This window comes from Acinonyx jubatus, chromosome A1, assembly GCF_027475565.1.
Source record: "Acinonyx jubatus isolate Ajub_Pintada_27869175 chromosome A1, VMU_Ajub_asm_v1.0, whole genome shotgun sequence".
NCBI classification, from domain to species: Eukaryota; Metazoa; Chordata; class Mammalia; order Carnivora; family Felidae; genus Acinonyx; species Acinonyx jubatus.
Window position 1 is genome coordinate 28616678 of NC_069380.1, and position 23874 is coordinate 28640551.

At 44.3% G+C, this 23874-nt stretch overlaps 1 protein-coding gene across 1 annotated transcript; it reads right to left on the reverse strand.

Annotated features, from left to right (window-relative positions):
* Positions 1–3249: 3249 nt before the first annotated feature.
* RGCC (regulator of cell cycle) lies at positions 3250–16757 on the reverse strand. The gene is made up of 5 exons (XM_027064926.2): positions 16477–16757; positions 15752–15937; positions 6744–6851; positions 4936–4998; positions 3250–3644 (listed from the first exon to the last, which is right to left on the reverse strand). The coding sequence occupies exons 1-5, from the start codon at positions 16523–16525 to the stop codon at positions 3637–3639; spliced, it is 414 nt and encodes a 137-aa protein (XP_026920727.1). The 5' UTR covers positions 16526–16757; the 3' UTR covers positions 3250–3636.
* Positions 16758–23874: the final 7117 nt, after the last annotated feature.

The following is a 23874-nucleotide window of genomic DNA, read 5'->3' on the forward strand; positions in this document are numbered from 1 at the left end:
GTTCTAGCCAGGGCAGTGAGGCAACAGAAAGAATGGAAGATGCATTCAGACTGAAAAAGAAGTGAAACTATTTCTATTTGCAAATGGCATGATTTTGTATACAAAATCCGCACACAAAAAACTACTCAAACTAATAAACAGTTACAGCAAGGCTGCAGGATACAAAATCAGTATGCAAAATCAAGTGTATTCTGTACAATAACAAAAACAATCTAAAAAAATTATGGAATAAAACAATTCTCAAATGTTTTCTTACGTTGTCATCAGAATGAATAAAATACTTAGGAATAAATTTGACCCAAAAAGGTGCAAAATTCATACAGTGAAAACTACAAAGCAGTTGAAAGAGATTAAGAAGACCTAAATAAATTGAAAGCTATTTCACATTCATGAATTAGAAGGAAGACATAATGTTGCTAAGATGGCAACCCAAACTGATCTAGAAATTCAGTGCAATCTCTAGGAAAATCCTAGCTGCCTTTTTTTATTGAAATTGACAAGCTGATCCTGAAATTCACATAAAAATGCAACAAATCCAGAACAGCCAATATAATCTTGCAGAAGAACAAAGTTGGAGGACACACACGTTCTGATTTCAAAATCTACTACAAAGCTACAGTAATGTAGTCTGTGTGGTACTAAAATAAGGGTAAACATATAGATCACTGGAAGAGAACTGGGAGTCCATCAATCAACCCATACTGATTTTCAACAAGGGAGCCAATACAATTCAACGAGGAAAAAATAGTCTTTTCAACAAATAGTGCAATGACAACCAGATGTTTATACGTAAAAGAGTGAAGTTGGACCTCAGCTCACATCATATACAAAAATTAGCTCAAAGTCTTCAAAGACTTAAATGTAAGACTTGTATAATGTAAGAGTTGTAAAAAATTATGCAACTCCTAAAAAAAACCATGAGTAACTCTGTGACCTTGAATTAGGCAATAATTTCTTAGATATGACACCACAAGCACAAGTGACAAAAAATAAATTATGTGTCATCAAATTTAGAACTTTGGAGCTTCAAAGGACACACAAAAAAGGTGAAAACATGATTTACAAAATAGGAAAAAATATTTGCAAATCATATATCTGATAAGGGACCTGTATACAGAATACATAGAAAATAGAAAACTCCTACAACTCAATAATAATACAGACAACCTAATTTAAAAGTGGGCAAATGAGGGGAGCTTGGGTGGCTCAGTCAGTTAAGCATCCAACTTCAGCTCAGGTCATGATCTCACAGTTCATGAGTTCAAGCCCTGTGTCGGGCTCTGTGCTGACAGCTCAAAGCCTGGAGCCTGCTTCAGATTCTCTGTCTCTGTCTCTCTGTTTCTCTCTCTCTCTCTCTCTCTCTGCCCTTCCCCTGCTTGCACTCTCTCAAAATAAATAAATAAATAAACTTTGTAAAAATGGGCAAAAGATTTTAATCAACATTTCTCCAAAGAAGATATACAAATAGCCAATAAGTACATAAGTAGATGTTTGACATCATTAGTTATCAGGGAAATGCAAATTAAAACCATAATAAAATACAACTTTACAACCAATAGGATGCCTTTATTCAAAAATACAGACAATAACAAGTGTTGGTGAGGATGTGGAGAAATGAGAACCCACGTATGTTACTGATGGGAATGTAAAAGGGAAAAGTTTGGCAATTCTGAAGAAGTTGAACATAGGATTATCAGATGACCTGGCAATTCCACTTCAAGTTATATTCCCAGGAGAAATTTTAAAATATGTCTACATAAAAATTTGTACATGAATATTCATAATGGCATTATTCATTAGCCAAAAAAGTAGAAACAACCCAAATGTTCCTCGACTAATAAATGGATAAACAAAATATGGCATATCCATACAGTGATTATTCACTCATTAAAAGGAATGAAGCACTGATTCATGCTCAACATGGATGAACCTGGAAAATAGCATGCTAAGGGAGAGAAGCCAGACCCAAAGGGTCACATACTGTATGATCCCACTAATTCCAAACATCCAGAATAGACGAATCCAGAGACACAGATAATTAGATACTGGCGATGGCTGCACAACTCTGTGAATATACTAAACATCACTGAATTGTACACTTACAGGGATGAATATTAAGGCATGTGAATTATATCTCAATAAAGAAATAAAGAAAATATTTGGGGCTCAACCCCAAAGTTTTCCCAGAACCTGAGGAAAAGACAAAGGTTAAAGAAAAGGCCATGGAGTTTTCTGATGCCCTAAAAAGCAGATCAAATATAATAGTTACCTCTTGAAGATATAAATAAAATTCCAAGGAGTTATGTTTTAGATCTGTGGCCTCTAGAAACAAAAGGATTGAGTTTGTAACTACCTTGATTCTGATTATCAAAGTAATGCTTGGTTGTTTTAGAGGTTTTAAAGATAGAAAAACATAGATAAGAAAATTACGAACTTCCCTGTTTTTGTGCTCTCTCCGTCCTCCCCAAAAGGCTGGTGGTGGGAAGTAGGGGTGGTCATTGCCTTCCACATGCAAAGCCCACCCTGTGGAAGACCTTGCGTCTGGACCCTCCAGCTCCACAGAAGCCACCTGAACCTAAGTATCAAGCCAGTGCCATCAGCTCTTCCCTAACACACAGATCTGGTAAGAGCACCATAACTTTCAAGTCCTCCAGCTGCCCCAACGTTCACTCCTATTTCAGTCCTGGATTTTGAGTGCAAATAGTGTTTCCCTTAATTGAAGGAAAGAGTCCACGGCACCTAAAAAGGTGGTAAGATATGAGGAGAAGAGAGGTAGAAGAGAAACCCAACTTCCGTCGAAACCACAATCCTCAGTCAATAAAACAACCCATGGCCCTCAAATTAAGATTCTCGTGAGGAGAGCCTGGGTAGCTCAGCGGGTTAGGCGTCAGACTCTTGACTTCAGCTCTGGTCCCCATCACACAGTTGTGAGATCGAGCCCTGCATCAGGATTCTTTCTCTCTTCCTCTTTTTCTGCCCCTCTCCCACTCTCTCTTTCTCAAAATAAACAAGCCTAAAAAAATAAATAAAACCAAATAAAATAAAATTTCCCGTGAATAGTATACCAGCATTTCCCTCTGGAGTACTGAATGAGGTTCAAAGTCACACTTCCCCACCCTATTGTCTAGAGTGATCTGGAGCATTCAATGCCCTCATTAGGCATCAAGAGGGGTGTTATTCCCACTAGAACATTATTTGAATGAGAATACATTGAAAGAAATTAAAAAAAAAAGTTTACAACATACAGACTCCAGTTCAAATTTTATTTGCATACAAAAATATATTATACTGGGAAAAGCATATTACTGTTTCCAACTATATATAATTAATTACAAATATTTCCATAAATGCACTTTAAATTACAGGAAAGCTATGTTTTGAGAGAAAATACAATATTAGCATGGGTCATCTGTTCTAATATGCTGCAAGCTGGTCAACAAAGTCAGTTTCACTCTCTAAATTGCCCAGAGATGATCAAAGGCTGGTTTCAGAAGGAGTCTGAGAATGGCCTGCTGGTAGGTGAGTTCTCATCTCTGTCTGCTCTGGCAGCAAATTCCGTAGCTGAGTTTACCAGGGTCCTCGGAGCTTTCTGAATCTTCTCTCTTAGGATGAAAGGACCCAGAACTTCTCCTTGTTTCACATACCTGTTAAGAGGAGATAAATAAGGTTATCATGCACTCATAAGAGTTTCCAATTCCTAGGCTTAACCAGAGCTTAACACCGTCGCAGACAGGCATCAAAGCATTACACTTAATGGCAGGTTTCCCACGTAATGTATGTCTGATTAACTGGTACAACCGGGCGGCCAGCTGCAATTTCCATGAAGTAGGCAGGCTTGTTCCACGGGTCTCGTACAAATTGTGCTGTAATTACAATAATCTCTGTCAAAACAGGCGTGGGTCTTCTGATGTGGGACGGTATAGCAGGTAAGAGAACGGGCAAGAGAATGTAGAAAATACACAAGGACTTTCCACTTGAGATTTACGTCTGTCTGAAACAGTATGAGGAACAGGGTCATTTTTACATAACCAGCTTTGGATCTAATTTTTCAGGTTACACCTGGCTATTTAGCAGAGGATAGCATAAAACATTCCTTATGGAAAATCAACTCTTTCATTAAAAAAATTAAGACCCTAGGACAAAATTCTTCTGCTCTGTGACTGAATGAGACACCCCCCCCCCCCCCCAAGAGTAGAGCTGCTGAAACTTTTATCCCAGAAGTCCTAGCTGATTCTTCTGGCTCCTGTAATCCTTTCCTCTTGAAACAGAGTGGGTAGATTGGTTCTCAGGGCCCTGTCTTCTGGACACCCCCCCGCCCCCATTGTAGTTATGGTCTGATATCTTCAGTTCCCAACATTTCCAGTCACATAAAGGGGTACCATTAGTGTAACTGCCAAATGGGACACAAAGTAGTGTGTACTTAATCCAGGTTTTTCACTAATTGGTGTGAGCCTTTGGCTATGGGGTCTCCCCAGGCCAATTCTTTCTTTTGGGATTCAACCCTTTAGAAGTCAGACCTCCCCAAATCCTTGGATCTAACCTGGGAACACTTCCTTGGCCCACGGGATGGAACCATCTGGCTTGTTAGCACATTGCTTTTGTAGTCAGTCGGCTCATTTCTCCTCCAAAAAGCCTGCCAGGACATAGTGATGGTAAAGCTCCAATCTTGCTCTAATAACTACTCTGCATTTTTCAAACAAAATGTCATTGTTTGCTGGTAACCTGTTCTCACTGTTTGGAAAGGCACACGGTCTACATTAATGCAAACTTGTCCTCAGAATTTCCTTCTGAGCCACTAGGGTCCTGTTTCTGAACCTAAAGAAGCCCAGTGATGTAACTTCCTGCCCCCAGGCAAGCTGGTAACTATTATGGCACTTTATCAGCGGTGTTGGTTGGTTTTCTGTTTGATTTTTTTCATACGAGGCGCGTACTCACTCGCTAATGTTCTGTCAAGATCAGCAATAAAGTCTTCTAGCTCTTTCGTGTCTCCTAGTTTAGCTGAAAAACAAGAGTCGACCTTCAGTTTCCATATCAATGACAGCTCAAGAAGCCCTCTGTTCCCAGGATTATGCGACCCCATTTTGTATCTCTGGATCTTCAGAGACGTTATTTCAGACTGTCCTGTACCAACCCCAAGTGTCTGCTCCAATGTTTATTTACAGTCAACTCAGACACTGATTCTGAAGATTAACCTAGACGTCCCCTTCTTGTGTTTTTTCAGTTCATCATCCCCTGTGCCACCCTCACCCCAACAACCTAGAAGAATCATCTCTCTTCACTACCTTAAAAGTCTGAGGGGCAGGGGAGAGGAGAGGCTGGAAAGGAAGATGAAAAGTTTTTTTTTTTTTTTGACTCTGTAGGTTTTGAGTTATCAGTCAAAAATGTTCGGTAAGCATGGCACAGTGCAGAGTGGACACCCAGATTCAATACTCCCACTAAGCCTCGCCTTTGACACATTCTTGTTTGTGCCACCACCCCAGGGCAATACCACAGCCCTCGGTATGAAATGAAGGAGGAGCCACTGTTCTTTGTCAAAATGGTACAGAAAGGCAAACTGAGGCCTCCGGGTCTGGGACAGCCTCATCCCATCCAGCTGTCAGGACAAGGCAGCCAGTCCTTGTCTTGATTTTGTTCCCTCTGTATCCTGAGACATATACTCGTTCCTGTAGGGTTCGTCATTCATGCCTTGTCCGAAACGCGTGCCTGGATATTTGTATTAATTAACCCTTGCTGGCTGGCTACAAATGGCTCGTTGTTCTCAGCTTTTAAAGTCAATTTGCCACTAGGGCTTTTTCCTCCTTCTTTAATTCCTACCTCTTAAAGATCAGGTAGCAAATCTAGGCACATTTTCAGCCACTTCCTAGACTGTCCTGTCTCTCTGAATTCAATAGCTCTGTTTTGCAGAGAGCTGGACAACAGCAGAGTCCCTCGTGACTGCTCAACACTGCTATGTTGAGAGGAGAATTTAAAAATCACTCTTTTGAAAAAGAGGGAAATTCTGCCTTTAATGCCAAGAGTGAGAAAAGTAATAGAATCTTCATATTTCTTTTTAACCATGTTCCATTTTTATTGCATTCTGCAACTATTTTCAGCAAGTATAATGTTTCTTGAGGAGAAAAACTCCTTTTGTTTTCAAGAGGGCACTTGTCCAATGTAACAGAACATTCAGCTCTCTAGCTGGAGACACTTTACAAGTTCCAAAAAATAAGAAACTGCTCATGCATCTTTAAAAACTTTTTAGGTCTATTAATATCACAGTAGAGACAGGCTGGAGCTGCTATTTTAAATCATGTGAGATCATGGCTTGCCTCATGATTATGACCCCCTGGAATTGCTAAATTGGTAATCTGAAAGCATTGGTTACATAGTTAATGCAATAAAAAGGATCTCACTTTCTGCAAACCCTAACTGCTGAGTTTTCAATTCTCGAACCAACCAGTCTGAGAGCACTGTCATTTGGCATGGTCTTGATTACACCACGTGAGAGAAAGCAGCGCGTAAAGACAAGCGTTCTTTCTCCCTGTGGATCTGGTTCCTTGCCCCTCAATTACCTGATTTCATTTTTACACCGATCAGAATCCTGAGAAAGGACAGTTCCACCTCACACCATACGAAGATGTTAGTTTTATCTATTTATTTTGCACATTTGGGAAGGGTCGGGGGTCAGGCGGAAGAGACAAGAGACCGGGAAGGGTGAGAGAAGAAGGAAACCAAAACCCTCATACCACCACTCACGAGCCTACCTTTCCGAGGAGGGACGGTGGGGGAGAGAAGAGCTGGAGCAGCGTCTGTTGGAGAATTCAGTTTTTCATCACTGAAGCTGAAGCTGTTCCTATAGAGCGAATCTGCACCTTTCAGGAAAGAAAATGTAACTCATTCGAGATGGTCTTCAGCTCATCTCCCAAAGGAACAAAGTTGTAAAGAAAACAGGCTGATTTCCAGATTTTATAGTCATGCCCAAAAATGATTTGAGATAGGGGTGTGTGCCTGTGTGTGTGTGTGTGTATGTGTGTGTGTGTGTCCAGTCAGGCACACTGAAGGCCTTGCTTCCCTAAAAAAAAGGAGAGTGTGACAGGATGATCATGACCAGACCAGCCTCCTTTGCAACACACAGGATCCCACTGCCCAGGTGTGTCTGAGAGCCGAGCCGATGCTTGGCTATTTTGGGGTGGGGGGCTGGTTCAGGATTTTAGACCTAAAGAATCATCTCTCCTGAAAAATGTCCCTTCTGCCCTCTGAACTCCCCGAAATACAAACATAAGGTTGGGTTCCATTACTTCAGAATCCTCCCTGACTGCTCAAGACTGTCTTTGGCCTGGTTTTCCTGAGAACCTACATTCTGAGGATAAGCTAGAGGGTCAGAGACAAATATTTCTTCTAGACGTTGTCAATTATAGACACTTGGAGTGATCCTGTGGCTTCTTCTATTGCTGTACCCCAAAGACCAGAGCAAGAGCAAGAGCAAGGCAAGGTCCCAGAAGCAGAGTTGTGCTGGGAGTCAAGGGAACCAGCTCAGCTACTTTGATACTCGGGCGCCCTTGGGCAAGACAGCATCTCTGAGCCTCAGCTTAGCCATCAATACAATGGGAAGGCTACATAATCCTTAAAGTTCCTTCCAGCTCTGAAGTTCTGAGACTCTACTTCTCTAAATCCTGCCAAAAATGTGGAAACCAGCCCACAGCCAGTTCAGCCATGTGGCCATGACACCAAAAGGGAGCTGGTGGCTGAGCTCCACCCCCTCAAAGGGCTCAAAGGCAGAGCAGCCAGCGGAAGCAGGATGTGGCCTGTGAGGTCACAAAGTAACAGTCTTCCTGGCTAAAACAAAACACAAAGCCAGGCACACTTGTAGCAGATATGACCTCTGGAAAGTGTCTTCAGGTGACGGAGGGCGGCTGAATCAAGAGGGCCTGGCCAGGACTCTATTCCTCTTTGGGATTCACTCACTTGAATCCAACGACCTCCAACTGAGGAGGCGGCAAAAACTTCTTTCTTTGGTCCCCATAACTCAAAGTGAACATGAATAAGTTATAAAAGATAAAAAGCGTTTTCCAAAGCAGAGGTTTCTCATCACAATAATTCAGCTTCATCCCTAAAAGGCTACTGCAAGTTCTCAGACCCTACACCTGGCTCCCTTTCCTCCCACCCTCCTCTGACCAGGTGGCCCCAGTGCCATCTTATCTTCCTGACCTACGCATTACCTTGTCCACTTTTCCAGACATGCCCAACTCTCACGATCTTTTCTCCCCTCAGAGGTCCAGCCTAAGTCACCTAAAAGGACCACAGTCCCTTTTCGGGGCTTTGGTGATGAACACCTACTGAGATCCAAAATACCAAACCCCACACATAATATTTCCCCAAAAAAATGTTCCTTAGAACACTGGTCCTTGGGAAAGAAGAACCATGTATGTGATCAACTAAGTTTGAGAAACACTGAGCACCTTTGGAGACTCCTACTGGGTCTTCCCGCTTCAATGTCCCTGAGAAGTCTTATTTCTCCAGTTTAACTATGGGACACCTTTTTTGTGGCAGCCCATTAACATGTCTCAGGACACTTGCACAGGAACTCGAATGGGGAAGCCCTTCTGCTTACTTTTCTGGCTGAGCCCACCCCTAGAGCAGTCTGGATTTTCTCAAGGGAAAGCCTTTCCCTTACATACAGGAAAGCGGCCGTGTCCATGGCAGACCTACGGCAGGGCGTCACTGTTTGTCACCACGCAATAGGTAGGAGAATCGCCACAAATAGAACCTGAGAAACTTGTAGGGGAAAAGATGAGGTAAGACCCAGGGGCAGGAAAACCACAGAGAGCCCTGTGGAGGCCGGCTTCGTGCCCAAACCCCTGAGCCAGAAGGAAAGAACATGAGGCGTTTGGCACATTATCTTTGGCTCTGAGGACACCTGACAGCATCGCTCCCATCCCTGGCCCAGACCGCCGAACCCAGAGACTCGCTGGCCCAGGCTTCCATGGCCACACCTCTGGTCTCTATCTCTCAGAAACACTTGGCCCTTGAGAGCCAGTTTCACCAGCATACCTCACTCCACCCAGCCCTGCACCACTGGCCCTTGCCCTGACTTTGGACTTCATCCCTATTCTCCAACTTTCAGCAATTTTACATCCACATACAGCCATCCTTTGGGGGGAAGGGACACACGCACACACAGTTTGTTTACCTCACAGGCAAGTAGACCAAATGTCATTGAACTTTTGGGGAAGGAATGATCTAGACAGGAAAAAGGCCATTGCAAAATGGTAGGAAAAAAAGAATCCAGTGAGGATTCAGGAAAAACTCAGGTGGTTTGGAGACTCTGTAGAGAATGAGTCATGGTACTGGGATGTTGTCACTGTGTACCTCTTAGCCTTTACAGCCTGGTGCTAATATGCCTTTTTGATCCAAGTATTTTCTTCAAACTCAGAAAACATATAGACAAACTGGCTGTTACTTGCCTAATAAATTCAGTTGCAAATCAAACTTAACATAATCAGAAGTTCCTCTTACTGCTAATGAATGGGGAAATGCTACTCCCCCAATGACGGAGAGAGAGAAAAAAAATTCTGGCTACAATATCTATCTATATATATGTGTGTATATATATAGGTATACCCCTATATAGATATATAGAGATAGATAGATACACGCAAACACACACACACACACACACACACACACAAGCATGTCAACTTAGCATACACTCACTTCCCCACTTCCCCTCTCCCCCACACCTCCTAACCAACCACACACACAAGTTCACACAGCAGCTCACTGCCACACCTTGATTCCTCTCTCTTTCCATGAGTTTCTGTGCACAATCTGAGCCAGACCTAACTCCAGGCTCCAAAATATTCAACCATCAACAGGAAGCGAACCCTCAGCATCCTGAAGCCAAACCTGCCCACAGTTCAGTCCCACCCTGTGGTAATATTCTACATACGTCATTCATGAAAAAGATGAAAAAAAGTAACTTCAGGAAGCCCAAAGCTACCACAAGGCCCAGCAGAAGCTGCCACAGTAGAGCCGTATGGGATAAGGGGCCATATGACAACCACGTGGCCCTGTGCAAATCACTTCACCTCTGAGCCTTAGTCTGTTCTTAGCAAAAGGTAAATAGTAAGCTAGCCACTCCGTGTATGATATGTATGATTTTCATGATTTTTTTAATTAATTATTTTAATGTTTATTTTTGAGAGAGAGAGAGAGAGAGAGATGTGAGCAGGGGGGAGGGGCAGAGAGAGGGGGAGACACAGAATCTGAAGCGGGCTCCAGGCTCTGAGCTGTCAGCACAGAGCCCAAGGCGGGGCTGGATCTCATGGACTGAGAGATCATGACCTGAACTGAAGTCAGACACTTAACCGACTGAGCCACCCAGGCGCCCCTGGTTTTCGTGATTTTATTCTAAAGTTCCTAGTTAAATGGAGGATAACCTGTCCAGGAGAGCAAAGGGCCCCACAGCGAATGGTTAACAAGCAAGATTCTGAGCCTGGGCTTCCTCCTCTTCTTTAGATAGCAGCAAAATTCTCAAGAGAGGCTATCTTCTGAGGCACCCTCGAATAAACCTCCCTAAAACAAACCACCAACACAGAAGTGCCCCCAAGCTCTAGACATCACTTTCCTTTATCCCATAAAATTTCACTCCATGGACTTTTATTAAGCAGCCTCAATGAACAAGACTTCACAGTAGGCATTGGGGTAGATTAAAAGGTAAGTAAAGCCTAATTTCCTGTTCTTTTCACGCCTCTGGAACTCTATCCCTTGCAAAACAACAGCCTGTTAGTCTGATAAAATGATGGCAATGTGTTGCTGGCTGATAGCATATTAATGTATTATGGCCCTACCCCAATATCAGGTGGTGCCATTAAGAGGGGTTCAAGGACACAATCAGTGATGATTTGGGGAAGCTTAGCAGGTGATAAGACTACATTTCAGGGCTCCACAAAATCTACTTCAATCAGCTCTAAAGCCCCATCTCACAGGCATCTCAAAGACCCATTAGAAATGTCCTTGGCCAGTCAACTTGGCGGCGGAATCCAGGATCCTCAAACTTAGGTACCAAGTTCCCTAAGACACCATCAGAAGAAATGTAAGCATATTCAATATACACAGATCTAACTTTAAGAGCACCAACAGAGTTTGAGAAACTCAGCTGTAAAAACAGAAGCTTGTTTAAAAGGTAGTTGTGCTCTTTTAGTTTGGGGGTGGGGAGAAAGGTAATTTAGGGTTAGCACCAACATGTGCTACTCCAGAGGGAAGTAAAACCACAGACAGTAAACCTTGCCCAGAGCTCCTGTAAATATAGAACAATCCCACACGTTGAAGACAAGCAAACTATAGTAATTAACTGAGAAAAAGAAAGCCTTGGACCTCTTTCCCTTTTGCCACAGTGAATGGTGGTGGGGAGGGGTGAATCTCCTCCACAAAATCTAAATCCTGAAAGCCTCACTAAAAGTAGGATAGAGTAAGAAAGAGCCCTTTTCCCTTTCACCAATATTGTCCCAGCTTCCCTGACCGCTGGGTCCCTTTGGACACCTCTCGAGGTCTCCGTCCGAGTGAGACCTGTCACCCATCTGGAATTCCTAACAGTGCCAGGGCAGCCCGAGAGCTCCTAACTTCTCGTTCTCTCACGGCTTGAACAAGTTCAGATTCCAGTCTCTGGATCTCCTATGCCAAATCAGCCAATATGCTACCTGTCATGCTAATACCCACTGTCCACAAGGTACCTTCTCCCAGGGCCAAGCTGGAGCAGACTAGGAAAAGATATACAAATGTTCTGGTCTTGCACCTGCTGAAAGAAGCCAGTTCCTCATTCCCTAAAACGGCTCCACAACATCACAATATCTCTTGCAGTCCCAGCAGCCTTCAGACCCTTCCTGTTAAGTAGCAAAACACTTCCTCTCTTCAAAGGAAAAAAGGTAAGTGAAATCCCAATACAGCAGAGATAGGAGTTCATACCACCATTTAAAGTTCAAGGTAATACTGTAAACTTCATATAAAATCATTCAGTGGAAACATAAATTAACACATTGGCTAAAACTTGGTAATTAAAGGGGCGCCTGGGTGGCTCAGTCAGTTGGGCATTAGTCTGACTTCAGCCCAGGTCATGATCTCAAGGTTCACGAGTTCAAGCCTGCATCAGGTTCTGTGCTGACAGCTTGGAGCCTGGAGCCTGCTTCGGATTCTTTGTCTCCCTCTCTCTCTGCCCTTTCCCCACTTGTGCTCTGTCTGTCTCTTCCTCTCAAAAATGAATAAACATTAAAAATTTTTAGAAAACCAGTAATTATGAGTTAAAATTTCATTAGACATATTTGAGAAATCATGATGGTGTGCCTTTACAATTTTGAAAATACTGAAAACAATATATTTTTTTAAAAGTTAAAACCAAAGAAGTTTACAACCCCTAAAATCCCTCTAAGGGTCAAGTTTGAACAACACTGCCCTTCCACTGCTGATGTTAAAACTGCTCCCACTAAAGTGTCTGAGATCTCACCTGCTGGACCAAAGTCTAGGGGAAAGGAACCAGCCTGTTTTGATCAACCCCTATTTGAATGCCATCCTTAATGTGGAGTTATCGTGCAATTTTCATTTTGGTCCTCTTCACATCTTTGGAGGACCTCCCCCTCCCACCCCATCAGTAGGAACAAGAAGGAGTATTTCTTTTCTTTCTTTCTTTCTTTTCTTTTTTTTTTTTTTTTTTTTTTTTTTTTTGAGAAAGAGAGAGAGTGTGTGTACAGGGCAGGAGGTGGGGAGCTGAGAGAGAGAGAGAGGGAGAGAGAGAGAATCCCAAGCAGCCTCTATGCCCAGTTGGATCTGACAGAAGGTGTGATCTCACAACCATGGGATTATGACCAGAGCCACGATCAAGAGTCAGACATTTAACCAATCGAGCCACCCAGATGCCCAGGAAAGGTGTATTCCTTTTTAAATGTCCATTCTTCTCTCCTAACTTGCTTCTTTGGGTGGAGGGAATATCTATGTTTCTCCTTTGTATGCAAGCAACCCTAATTTTTTTTTTTCTAATGAGAAAAGGAAGGGTTCTTCAAAAAACAGAACTGCTACTTTGAGCTATCTTGGAAGGTGGATCTTCTGAGTGATAGAGCAGTAAGTTGCAGGCAGAGTGAGAATCAAGGTACTGCTGGTTTGTAGCTCATATGTAACATTTGCATGCAAGACACTGGCTCAAATACATCTGACCTATGTGATAGAGCCTGGTGTATGCATTTTAATGTCTTCTTGAGAGCATGAAACAGTGATTTTTTTCTTCCTCATCATGAGCTTATGGATGTTTCTAACAGTACTACTAAATAGCATCCTTTCCATTTTACAGGTGTAGAAACCAAGACCCTCTGGACCCAGCCTGATGATGACTGCCTTGAAGAGACACAACCACTGTTGATAAACAGGTGAATGATTTGGGTCCAATGGGACTTCAGGTCTATTCCTGAGGACCTGGTTCCCATTCCAGCCAACCATCCATGGTGACAGAGCAAGGTCTTAGAGACAGCTCACGTGGTTCTGCTGTCTTATCAGAAACATGGAGATAACAGTGCCTATCTTATAGGACTGTGGTAGAGGTCATATGAGATAACACAGTTAAAGCCCAACAAAGAAATCACTACTGATAAGAGCTAATAAATAATAACAATAATCATAGTAAGGTCTTGGTAAAACTGAGCTGCTCTTATTATCATTATCCTGGTATGTCTCCCTTTTGGCGGCCTAAATCTCAGTAGGGTCTACTTCTCTCAAACACTCTCTTCCTCAGAAAAGCATTGAACAGACAAATACGCATAATAAATGTCTGTGCTCAGTACTTGGTGGCAGTTAAGATACACACAGTATGCTTCCTTACGAAATTACTGTTTAGATATACACCGATTCTGCCAAGACTATTTCTAACCAGTCTTATGGGGGATAAGCTACACATTCATAAAAAAGACAAATATCATCTGAGCCTTCTTTATACCCTCCCCATTACTCTCTAGCCACCAAACTAAGGGTTAGCTGAGCAGTTAGCAACAAGGGCAGAAAGCACAATGCATGCACGCACATACACCCCAAGAGAAACTATAGATTATTCCAAATTTCTCCCCCAAAACCATTAAGGATGGGTTTCTGAGTACCCTCTCTTTGAGGCCCCTGAAAACAGGCCCCAGATCTGAAACCCTACCCAGAGGGAGCTGCAATCACCCAGGATGGGCAAGTTCAGACCACATCCTAGCCAAATGAGGCCCTGTGTCAGAAAGGACTTGTTCTTTGCAATAGTGCAGTACTGAACAGTCTGTCCCAGCTTTCTTTCTTGTGGGAGAGAGAATTTGCACTTGATGAATAACTTGCTCCATGACCCAGCAAAAGAAGACATATTTAAGTTTGGCCACAGCTTTGAGACAAATTTCAGAAGTTTTGAGATTTCTCTTTGAAATTGAAAACAAGTGGTCTGGTCATTAGCAATCAAGTCCAAAAATGCAAAACAGAATATTAGCAGCACACTATTCCATCCCTGTTCACTTCAAAAGCTTCAATTAAATCTAACCCTTGGGCAGGACTGCCAAGGAAAGTCATGATGGACCTCAGGTTTCTGACTCAAACCATGAACAGGGTGTCAAGCACTTTTATTCATTCTCAGGAGGACAGCTCACGGTGGGGTCTGGGGCTCTATCTTTGCTCTGGAACAAGGAAGAGCTTCAGATTTCAAAAGAAGAGAATCACAAGGAAAGGTCCTTGGGTCATTGCTTTCACTTCCAGAGTCAAGGGCAGCAAAGGGAGTGACATTCGTGCTGGTAACCCATCTAGGGAATGAAGTCTCAAGAATAAGTCAGAAAAATTTAAATTCGCTTTGAAAAATAGTAAGTCTTCCAGAATTTGAAAACCAACAATTTGAAAAGTCACCAAATTTGCTATCTGATACCTAAACAGATATCCATAATCCTTAAAAACCACTTGTTCTCGAATTAAAAAACAAACACAAAAAAAAACAAAAAACAAAAAACAAATTGTCTCGCTACTTGCAAGGTTGTTTAGGACAAAGAGACCCTGCGGTTGTCTCCCTTCTGAGAAAAGCCGCCAGGAAGCACCTCTGTGCCCATCTGCTCTCTGGCTCCTTCTCCATCCTGAGTGGGGGTGGGGGGAGCTGTGGAAGCCAGCGGTCCCGGCGGTGGACCTGCCTAAAGGAAGAAGAACACTTCCGAAAATACTCGAGCCCCGCCGTGCCAAGGAGTCTTTCAAAAACCGCATGCAGGGCACCAGCCGGTCTGGGAGCTCGGAGCCAGAAGAAAACGCAAGAAGTTATTTCAAAAATCCCAAGAACAGCGGCTTATGAAACTTCTGGTTTCACAAATTTTTCGGTATTGTGCCCTCCCATGTCTCCCTCCACCCCCATTCCTGTGGCACTTTCTACACATACTCTGAAAAACATGCAGAGAGAGAAAAGGGCAAAGGAAGGAAGGGGAGGTAACGGTGGGAAGGCCTGGCTTGGGTCCCGGGAGCCCGGTCTGGCTGAGTCGGGGCAGCTGCTTAAACCCTCCGGCCTCAGGACACCTGCAGGCAGCAGGTAGACCCGCGTGCCTCCAACAGCCTTCGCGTGACAACCCGGGGGTTTTGCCTGTCTGCGGGCGTCCTAGGGACTGCGCGGAGCCTTAGGGCTCGCTTGGCTGGGCTCCCCACCCCTCGGCTTCCAGAGAAGCAGACTGAGACTCGAGCCCCTAGGACCCCTGGTTGGGGGTTCCCGGCGCTCCCGCGCCTTCCCCGGTGGGGCCACACTTACTGTCGGAGTCGCTGAAGCCGCTGCTGTCGCTCACGCTGGCGCTGCTCCGCCGCTTCATGCGCTCCAGGTGCTCCTCGTAGTGGAAGTGGCGCTCGTGGAAGGGCGACGCGAAGTCGGCCAGCACCGCGTCAAACTCGCACAGCGCATCCGTCAGGTCCCCGGCGGCCGCCGAGTCCAAGGCCGGGGCTGGGGACAGGGATGATGGACTCAGGTGCCGGGGCGGGACGGTTATCCCGTCCCCGGGCCTGGAGGGGGCCGCCACCATTCCCCAAGATAACTAACATTCAGCGCGCGCCTGCCGAGTGACAGCCACGCTGTCACTGCCCGTTGCTTATCTTTTCATACTCTCAACCAGCCCCTGAGGCGGTGGTATGAATCGTGCCCATCTTAGAGATGGGGAAACTGAGCCTCCGCTGAGTGAAGCTGCAGACCAAAGGTCACCCAGCTAATCCACGCGGCCGAACTCTTTCCCACGCGCTGTAGGGTACTTGTGCCCACGCTCGTCCCTCGGGGGCGCGTGCGAACGGGTAAGCGGTAGCAAGACGGGGTCAGGCTGCGCCCGTTAAGTGGCCCCAGCCCGGCGCGGGGAAGGCAGCTGAACCCGCCAGGGGCAGGGTCCCGCAGGGGAGGATGGGGACCCGCGGGTAAAGGGACGCCCCCGGATCCCCCGCCTTTCGCCCCCCACCGCGCCCGCGGGGCCAGGGCTTTCAGGGTCCCGCACTCACCTGCGGCCGCGGCCGCCGCGGGGCTGCTCTGCGCTGCGGGCGGCTTCATGGGCAGGCTAGGCCCCGCGCGCGCGGCGGAGGGTCCTAGGAGGTGCTGGGCTCGGAAACAGTGCAGCCGCTCGCGCCCACGCCGGGGCTGCTCCGGGCTGGCTCTCGCGCTCCGCGCTCCGCGCTCCCGCTCTGCCGGCCGCCTTCGCCCGGCCGCGCTCCCGCCGCGCCGCCTGCAGCACGGTGCGCACGCCCGCTCTTTCTCCCACCGCCTCCACCCTCCCGCTCTGCCGTCTTATAGCCGCGGGCGGAGGCGGGCCGGGGCGGGGCCGCGAGGTCTGTCCCAGCCGCCACGCGGAGACGCCCCTGTCCCCAGGCGCCTCCCTCGCCACGCGCCCGCCCGGGAACCGCAGTGACGGTGAGTCGCCGGAGCCCGGGTTACAGCCCCAAATATTTACTCGCCGCCTCGCCCGCGCGCCCTGACAACCCCAGTCGCCGAAGTGTCTCTGTCGCCACCGGAGCCCCAAAGAGTTTACGGCTGGGCTGGAGCTCCCCGGCTTCCTGCCGCGCGTCCTTAACCTGGAGCCTTAGTTTCCTCAGCTGTGAAATGGGAAGTGCCGAGCCTCTAGTGTTTGCTGCGGAGAATACAGTAGCCCTAGGAGGCCCAGACGGGTGGCGGAGACGCAGAGGGAGGCTCCCGTGTCCCCACCGCATTTCCCCAGGGGACTTACTGATTGTAGGCAGACTGGAGAGAGTAGGGGACGAGACGGGACCTAAGTCGTGGAGTCCACGCGGTTACAAACCTTAATTGCTCCCATCCCGGAGCCCGGAGTTTGACCTCAGTCCTGGGCTTTCACGCCAGCACCGACTTTATTCAGGAAGAGTTTTTTCAGGGGAAGAAATGACTGCGTAAATGCGGCGCATACCCAGCGCCTTTCAGTGTCCAGACCAATGGGCCACCCTGCCCAGCCGCCTGGCGGGGGAGCAGTCGTGACCTTGAATAACTCTCCTTGCACTGCCCGTTGCGGCAGCCACTAGTCACAGGTGACTATGTAAATATATAACAGCTGAAATAGAATACAATGAAAAACTCATTCCCAAGGCTCACCAGACACCTATCAAGTGCTCAACACCCATCATCTCAGAAAGTTCTATTGGACAACGCTGCCAGCGTCTCTGACCCACAAAACTGACCTCAGAGGGAAGAGAGGCCTCTTCTTACCCCCCTTTCCCCGTTATGAAGAGCCTCCTAGGTCAGGTCCTGGCATTCCCCATTTCCAGTCCCTACAGCGACCCTGAGAAGTGGAATTAATGCTTGTTTCACCGGTGAGGAAAGGGAGGCACCAGAGGTCAAGCAGGTTGCCACTCAGTGACAGAAAGGCAGGTCTGTCTGGTTTCGGAGCCACTTTGGGCTTTACCACACCCTCCCTTCCTCCACAGTGTAAGGTGAAGAGCTGAGCCCATAGGAGAAAGAGGCTCCAAAGAAGGAAGCAGATAACCCAGGTCCTTGAAGCTGCAGGGCAAGGCATATGCATCTTTCATTTTACCTCTTTTTCTTATTTTTCCCAACTCCTTAAATTCTTTGTTCCTCTCTTTTCCTTCCTCTTGACTTGCCATGCACCCAATATGGGTGATGCCCTGGGCTAAATGGAGCAGCAACCAATCTGGAAGCTGAGGCCACGGAGCTGCCCTCCAAATACCATTCTGCCTTCTTTGGGGGGGCTGGGGTGCAGGGAGGCTGGTGCTCTAGTCCAGCTCATGCGTGATGGCTCAGGGTCCCTGTCAGCTCAAGAATCAGCCACACTGACCTTCAAAAGAGCCTACAAAACACCCCACTTTTTAGCAGCCACACCAATTTCCTGTGAGAGTGACCATGAAGATAACCTTGTCTCCACTAACACAGGCTGGTTGGTTGTTGTCAACTCACCCCCGTGTTGGGGAGATGGCTGGGCAGAGGGCCCCTCTAGGATGGGTATCACTTTGGCTATGGAGAACTATTGCTCTCTCTCTTTCCTGATTGTAAATTTTAACATAAAGAAAATATAGAGAATTAAGTAATAGCACTCTATACCCACCACTGAGAATTAACACATGTTAACTAACATATTGTTATTTTTGCCTTGGATTTTTTTGTATGTGTGTGTCAAAACTGACATACAGTCAAGTGCACAAATCTTGAGTGTATAGTTGATAAAGTTTCCCTATGTATACACGTGTGTGATTACCAACCGGATCAAGATACAGTGTTTTGTCAGCACCCCAGAAGGGTCCCTATGCTATTTTCTAGTCAATAGCACTCCGTTAGTAAACCCCTATGGTAACTCCTATTCTGAATTCTGTCACCAGAAATGAGTTTTGCTAATTGTGAAACTCCTTAAAATCACACCGTATGTGTTCTTTTATATCTGGCTTCTTTCACTTAACATAATGTCCTTGAGATCCATCCATATTGTTGCAGTATTAAGCCGTTGTCCTGCTGGTGGGCAACTTGCATTGTTATTTTGCTGTTGTTGCTCCTGTAAGTGGCTGTACAATAAGTATTCTTGGGCCTCCTTGTGTACATGATGAAGAGTCTCTAGGATGTATATCTAGAAGTGGAATAACTTAGTTGGTTTGATTATCTCTAGTCATCCGCTAACATAAACAAAGGTGCTATGAACAGCCTTGCAGATTTCTTTTGGGGCCCATCCTCACTTCTCTTGATCTTATACCTCGGAGTGGAATTTCAGAATCACAGGATAGGCATATATTTAGCTTTCAAAGATACTGGGAAACAGTTTCCAAACCAATAGTGATTGAATGAATCTACACTCCCCACAATGTGTAAGAATTCCAGTTGCTTCATATTTGTGTCAACATACGATATTGTTAGACTTGTTAATTTCAGACATTCTAGTGACTGTGTTGTGGTACCTGACTGTGGTTCTTCCTCTCTACCTCCTCCCCCTCACCCTTTTCCTCCTCTTCCTCCTTCTCCCTCCTCCCACTCTCCTCCCCCTCTTCCTCCTTCTCCTCCTCCACCTCCTCTTTCTCCTCCTCTTCCTTCTTCCTCTTCTTCCTGTGGCTTTAATTTACACTTTACTAATAAGTAATTAAATTGACCACTTTTTCATATGCTTCAACTACATTTAATAAGAGAAATATAACAATATAGGTAAGGTCGCTATCCCCTTGGTTGTCCTTCGCAGCCCTATCCCCTTCCCTCTCCAGAAACAACCACTACCATGAGCTCAGTAAGTACCCTCCCAGTCCATGTTTTTATAGTGAAACTAAATTTACTTATATGTTTACAGAAAAAAATGCATAGTATTGCTTTATGTGTTTTAAAATTTACATAACTACTTTAATGCTGCAACATGTTTGTTTTCACTCAACATTGTTTTCACATATGTTGATACACACAGATCTAGTTTCTCCACTGAATCTGCCAAATAGAATTCCATTGAATGACTGCAGAACAGTTTGTATATCCAGTCTCCAGTTGATGGACATTTGCATTGTTTCCAATCTTTCTCTGTCACAAACAATGCTTCAGTTAACATGCTCTTACCTATCTCTTATTGCTTACATGAGTCCACCTCTGTTTTTTCCTTCTGTAGAACCAGACAAAAGACAAAGGTTAAACTTCTAGTCCACTGAGCCTTCTGGCTTTTTCCATTTTCTATTCCAGGGGCTCCCACGGTCCCAGCCACATGGCCATATTGACAAAGATGATAAGTGACCTCACTGTTCAACTGTGATCTTGTCCCTTCCTGAGGAGGGGTGGGGGATATGTATTTCACCAGCCCTGAACTCAAATTAACCATAGAGCCTTACACTAGGATTAACACACTTTTCTGGTTCCAGAAGGCCATTTGGTCACACAGGTCTTCTGTGTGTGAAAAAGACTTGAGGCAGCTTTTTGTAAAGCAATCACAACTTTTTACATTTTTAAAGATGAGTTCTTTATCTTGTTTGGCCTCTCTTCCACATTCACACCGTTGACCACTCTTTCTCCTTAAAACTTGCCCTAACCACCTCACCATTTTCCCCCAGGACCCTGTAGAATCCACCTATGTGTAATTAAACCCTGACCTCCCTACAGTTCTCTCCTTGACCTTCTCTCCTCGCTCTACACTCTAAACTGAGAAATCAGATTTCATCAAAACTTTAAACTTCTGTTCATCAGAGAGACAATTATAAAAAGAAAAAGACCAGCCACAGACTGGAAGAAAATATTGCAATACATGTATCTGAAAAAGGATTTGTTTTTAGAACATACAAAAACCATCTACAGACAATAATAAAAAGGCAAGCAGCCTAATAAAAACAAAACATGGGCAAAACACTTGAACACACACCTAACAAAAGAAGATGTATGATTGACCGATAAACACATGAAAAGTCAAACATGGGATTACCCTGCAATCTAACAATTCTCCTACATCTATACCCAAGAGAAATAAAAAACAATCTAAAAATGGATTTGTATTCCTAGTAGCCAAACACTGGTAACAACCCAAATATCCATCAACAGAAGAATGGACATACAACTATGATGTATTCATGCAACAGAATACTGCTCAGCAATAGGAAGAAGAAACTACTGACACGCACAACACGGATGAATCTTAGAAATATTATGCTTACAGGCGTCCTGCAGTAGCCAGAATAACAGCTCCTCAAAGATGTCCCGTCCAAATCCCCACAGTAATGTGCCAGAATGAACATGATGTGATGAAGGTTAAGGGTCTTGAGGTGAAGAGATAACTCACACAAATCCTTAAAAGCAGAGAACCCTTCTTGGCTATAGTCAGAGGGAGATGTGACTAAGGAAGAATGATCAGAGATACTGACTTTGAAGATGGAGGAAGGGACAACAAGCCAGGAGTATGGATGGTCTCTGGAGGCTGAAAATGGCAAAGAAAGAGACTCTCCCCTAGAGACTCCACAAAGGAGCACAGCTCCACCAATACCTTGACTGTGGCCCACTGAGAATACTTACCGGATTCCTAACGCACAAACCTGTAAGATAATACATTTCTATGGTCTTCAACAGCTAAGTTTGTGGTAATCAGTTACAGCAGCAATAAGAAAGAATCTTCTCTGATTTTCTTTTTTTTGAGAGTTGATTCCAGCTTACATTTTTTAAATTCCTTCAAACGAATATTGTCCTACTGTTTTTGTTGGTTTGTTTTTGTGTTTGTGTTTTTACTCATAATCTTTCTATCTCTGCCAATCTGTCTGTGCTCTGTGGCTGTCCTGTGGCCCTCTATTTATTTGTGCTGCCTTTTCTCTTCTGCTTGGTGTATATCTCTCCAGTCTGTTTTCTTTAGGCATACATTGGTGCATATGCTTTAAATAGAATCATGCCTTATATGCTGTTTATCACCTGTGACCATAAGATCAGTCCCCATGTCTTCAAATATTGTTTTTCATCATTTTAATGGGTATGTGCATAGACTACAATTTAATCAGTTCCCCATTTTCCACATTCAGATTATTTTCACTTTTTCATTTTTACAGATGCTACTTTGATGAATATTTTAGTAGCTATATATTTAGGCTCATTCATGATTGCTTCCTTAAATAAAGTCATGAATTTACTCATGGAATAAATTCATAAATTGCTGGGTCAAAGAAAAAACAAAATTCTAAGTCTCTTAGTATGTAATTTCCAACCAACCAACACAAAGATTATACTAATTAAGTTATAGCTTCTGCAGAAATACAAGGTAATATTAGCACATCCGTTTCTTTTAGATACTCCCCTCCTGACCAGTCTTCAGAAATATTAATATCCTGAGCTGTTTTCCTAAGCAAAAAATTGTCAATCAAATACAGTGAGCTCACATGTTAACAGTCTGATGCAAACGAAGTACCTCCTCTCTAAAATGTCACCTTTATTAAACTAGTGCTCTGTGAGGTCACCTTACAATATAGTGCCTGTTTTATAAGAGCACATTTGTTTGATTTCAAGGTCCCTATGTGGGGGTGGGCCCTGGGGGCATTCCCATCCGCTTTTGTGCTCTGATTCTCCCTCGCAATGCCGCAATGCCGACTAAGCACTTTGTTTTCAACCACAGGGTCTGGGCTCTGCATAGCTATACCATGCCTTTTAGATTAAATCTGAGTTCTTCCTTCGCGTGGATGCTTTATTCTTATAGCGAACACGGCACAGAGTTCAGAGAAGGAAGGTCACGTTTTATAATGTTTCTTAATGTCTTAAAACTATGTGCCCCATCTGTTCCAAGTCTGAAAGAAATCAAAGTTAGGCTTACAGAGAACCAGGCACAGGAAATCAATCAATTAATTAACCATTGTTGAATGCCAACAACGTGTAAGGCAACCGGAATAAGCAAAATCAGAGAGTAAACTTAAAATACATTAGTAAATATTTTACTTTCCTTGAGTTTTACTTTTCCCTGAGTATTAGAGGAACGTTTAAGGTTGCATTGTGTTTTTCTAGATGTCTGGCTTTTGCTTAACCTGGAAGAAGACTATAGTAGCTTTTAAACTCTTCTGTTTTCGCTCAAAAGATGCTTTTCAAAATTGAGGAAATTGAGTTTGCCACATGAGTATTGGCTCTATGTGTTTCCTCTTCTATGAAAATGTCTTTTGCCTATTTTTCTACTGGGTTGTTGTCCTTTCCTTTTTGATTTTGTAGCAATTCTTAAGCTATTTTTGATAGGTTCTTCGTTATATGTGACATGTCTTCTCTCAATTTGTAGCTTTTTACCTTCTTTACCATGTCTTTTGATGAATACAGCCTTTTGATTTCATTCTAGTCAAATTCATCACACTTCTTTTTTATAGTGAGGTTTTTTTTGGTGTCCAGTGTTTAAGAAATCCTCCCCTACCCCCAAGATCTAAGTATATTTACCCATATTTTCTCCTAACAATTTTCAGGTTTTTGCTTTTGACGTTTGAATCTCTAATCCATCTGGAGTTGATTTGCATGTCTGATGTGAGATTAGGATCTGACTTACTTTTCACATGGATAATCATTTTTTTCTGTTCCATTTATTGAGTCCCTTGTAAATAATCTAGGAGATGCAAATCAAGACCATAACAAGATACTACTTTATGTCCATTCGACTGACAAAAATTAAGACATCTGGCAATACCAAGTTCTGAAGAGGGCAGATCAATAGGATGTCTTACACGTTGCTGGTGAGAGTAGAAATTACTACAACTGCTTTGGAAAACAGTCTGGCATTGTTTTGCAAAGTTGGATTTCATATACCCTGCCATCATCCCACATTCCATTCCTAGGTATAAACCGTGGACAACTCCAGCAGGTGCGCACCAGAGAGAACCACATATGTGAATCTCCACTGCAGCTCTCTATTACAGCAAGAAATGTGAAAGCCTAAACTCCAGTGTTCAGGAGACCAGATAGGTAAATGCTGGTGTGTTCACGTGATAAAA

Bases quoted from the DNA above. Each gene is read 5' to 3' on its own strand.
- RGCC (XM_027064926.2), bottom strand. From the start codon at position 16,525: ATGAAGCCGCCCGCAGCGCAGAGCAGCCCCGCGGCGGCCGCGGCCGCA. The intron at 6,852-15,751 runs GTAAGTGTGGCC...CTTTCCTGAAAG, and splicing joins CGGCTTCAGCGACTCCGACA to GTGCAGATTCGCTCTATAGG. The intron at 4,999-6,743 runs GTAGGCTCGTGA...CTTGTTTTTCAG, and splicing joins CACCGTCCCTCCTCGGAAAG to CTAAACTAGGAGACACGAAA.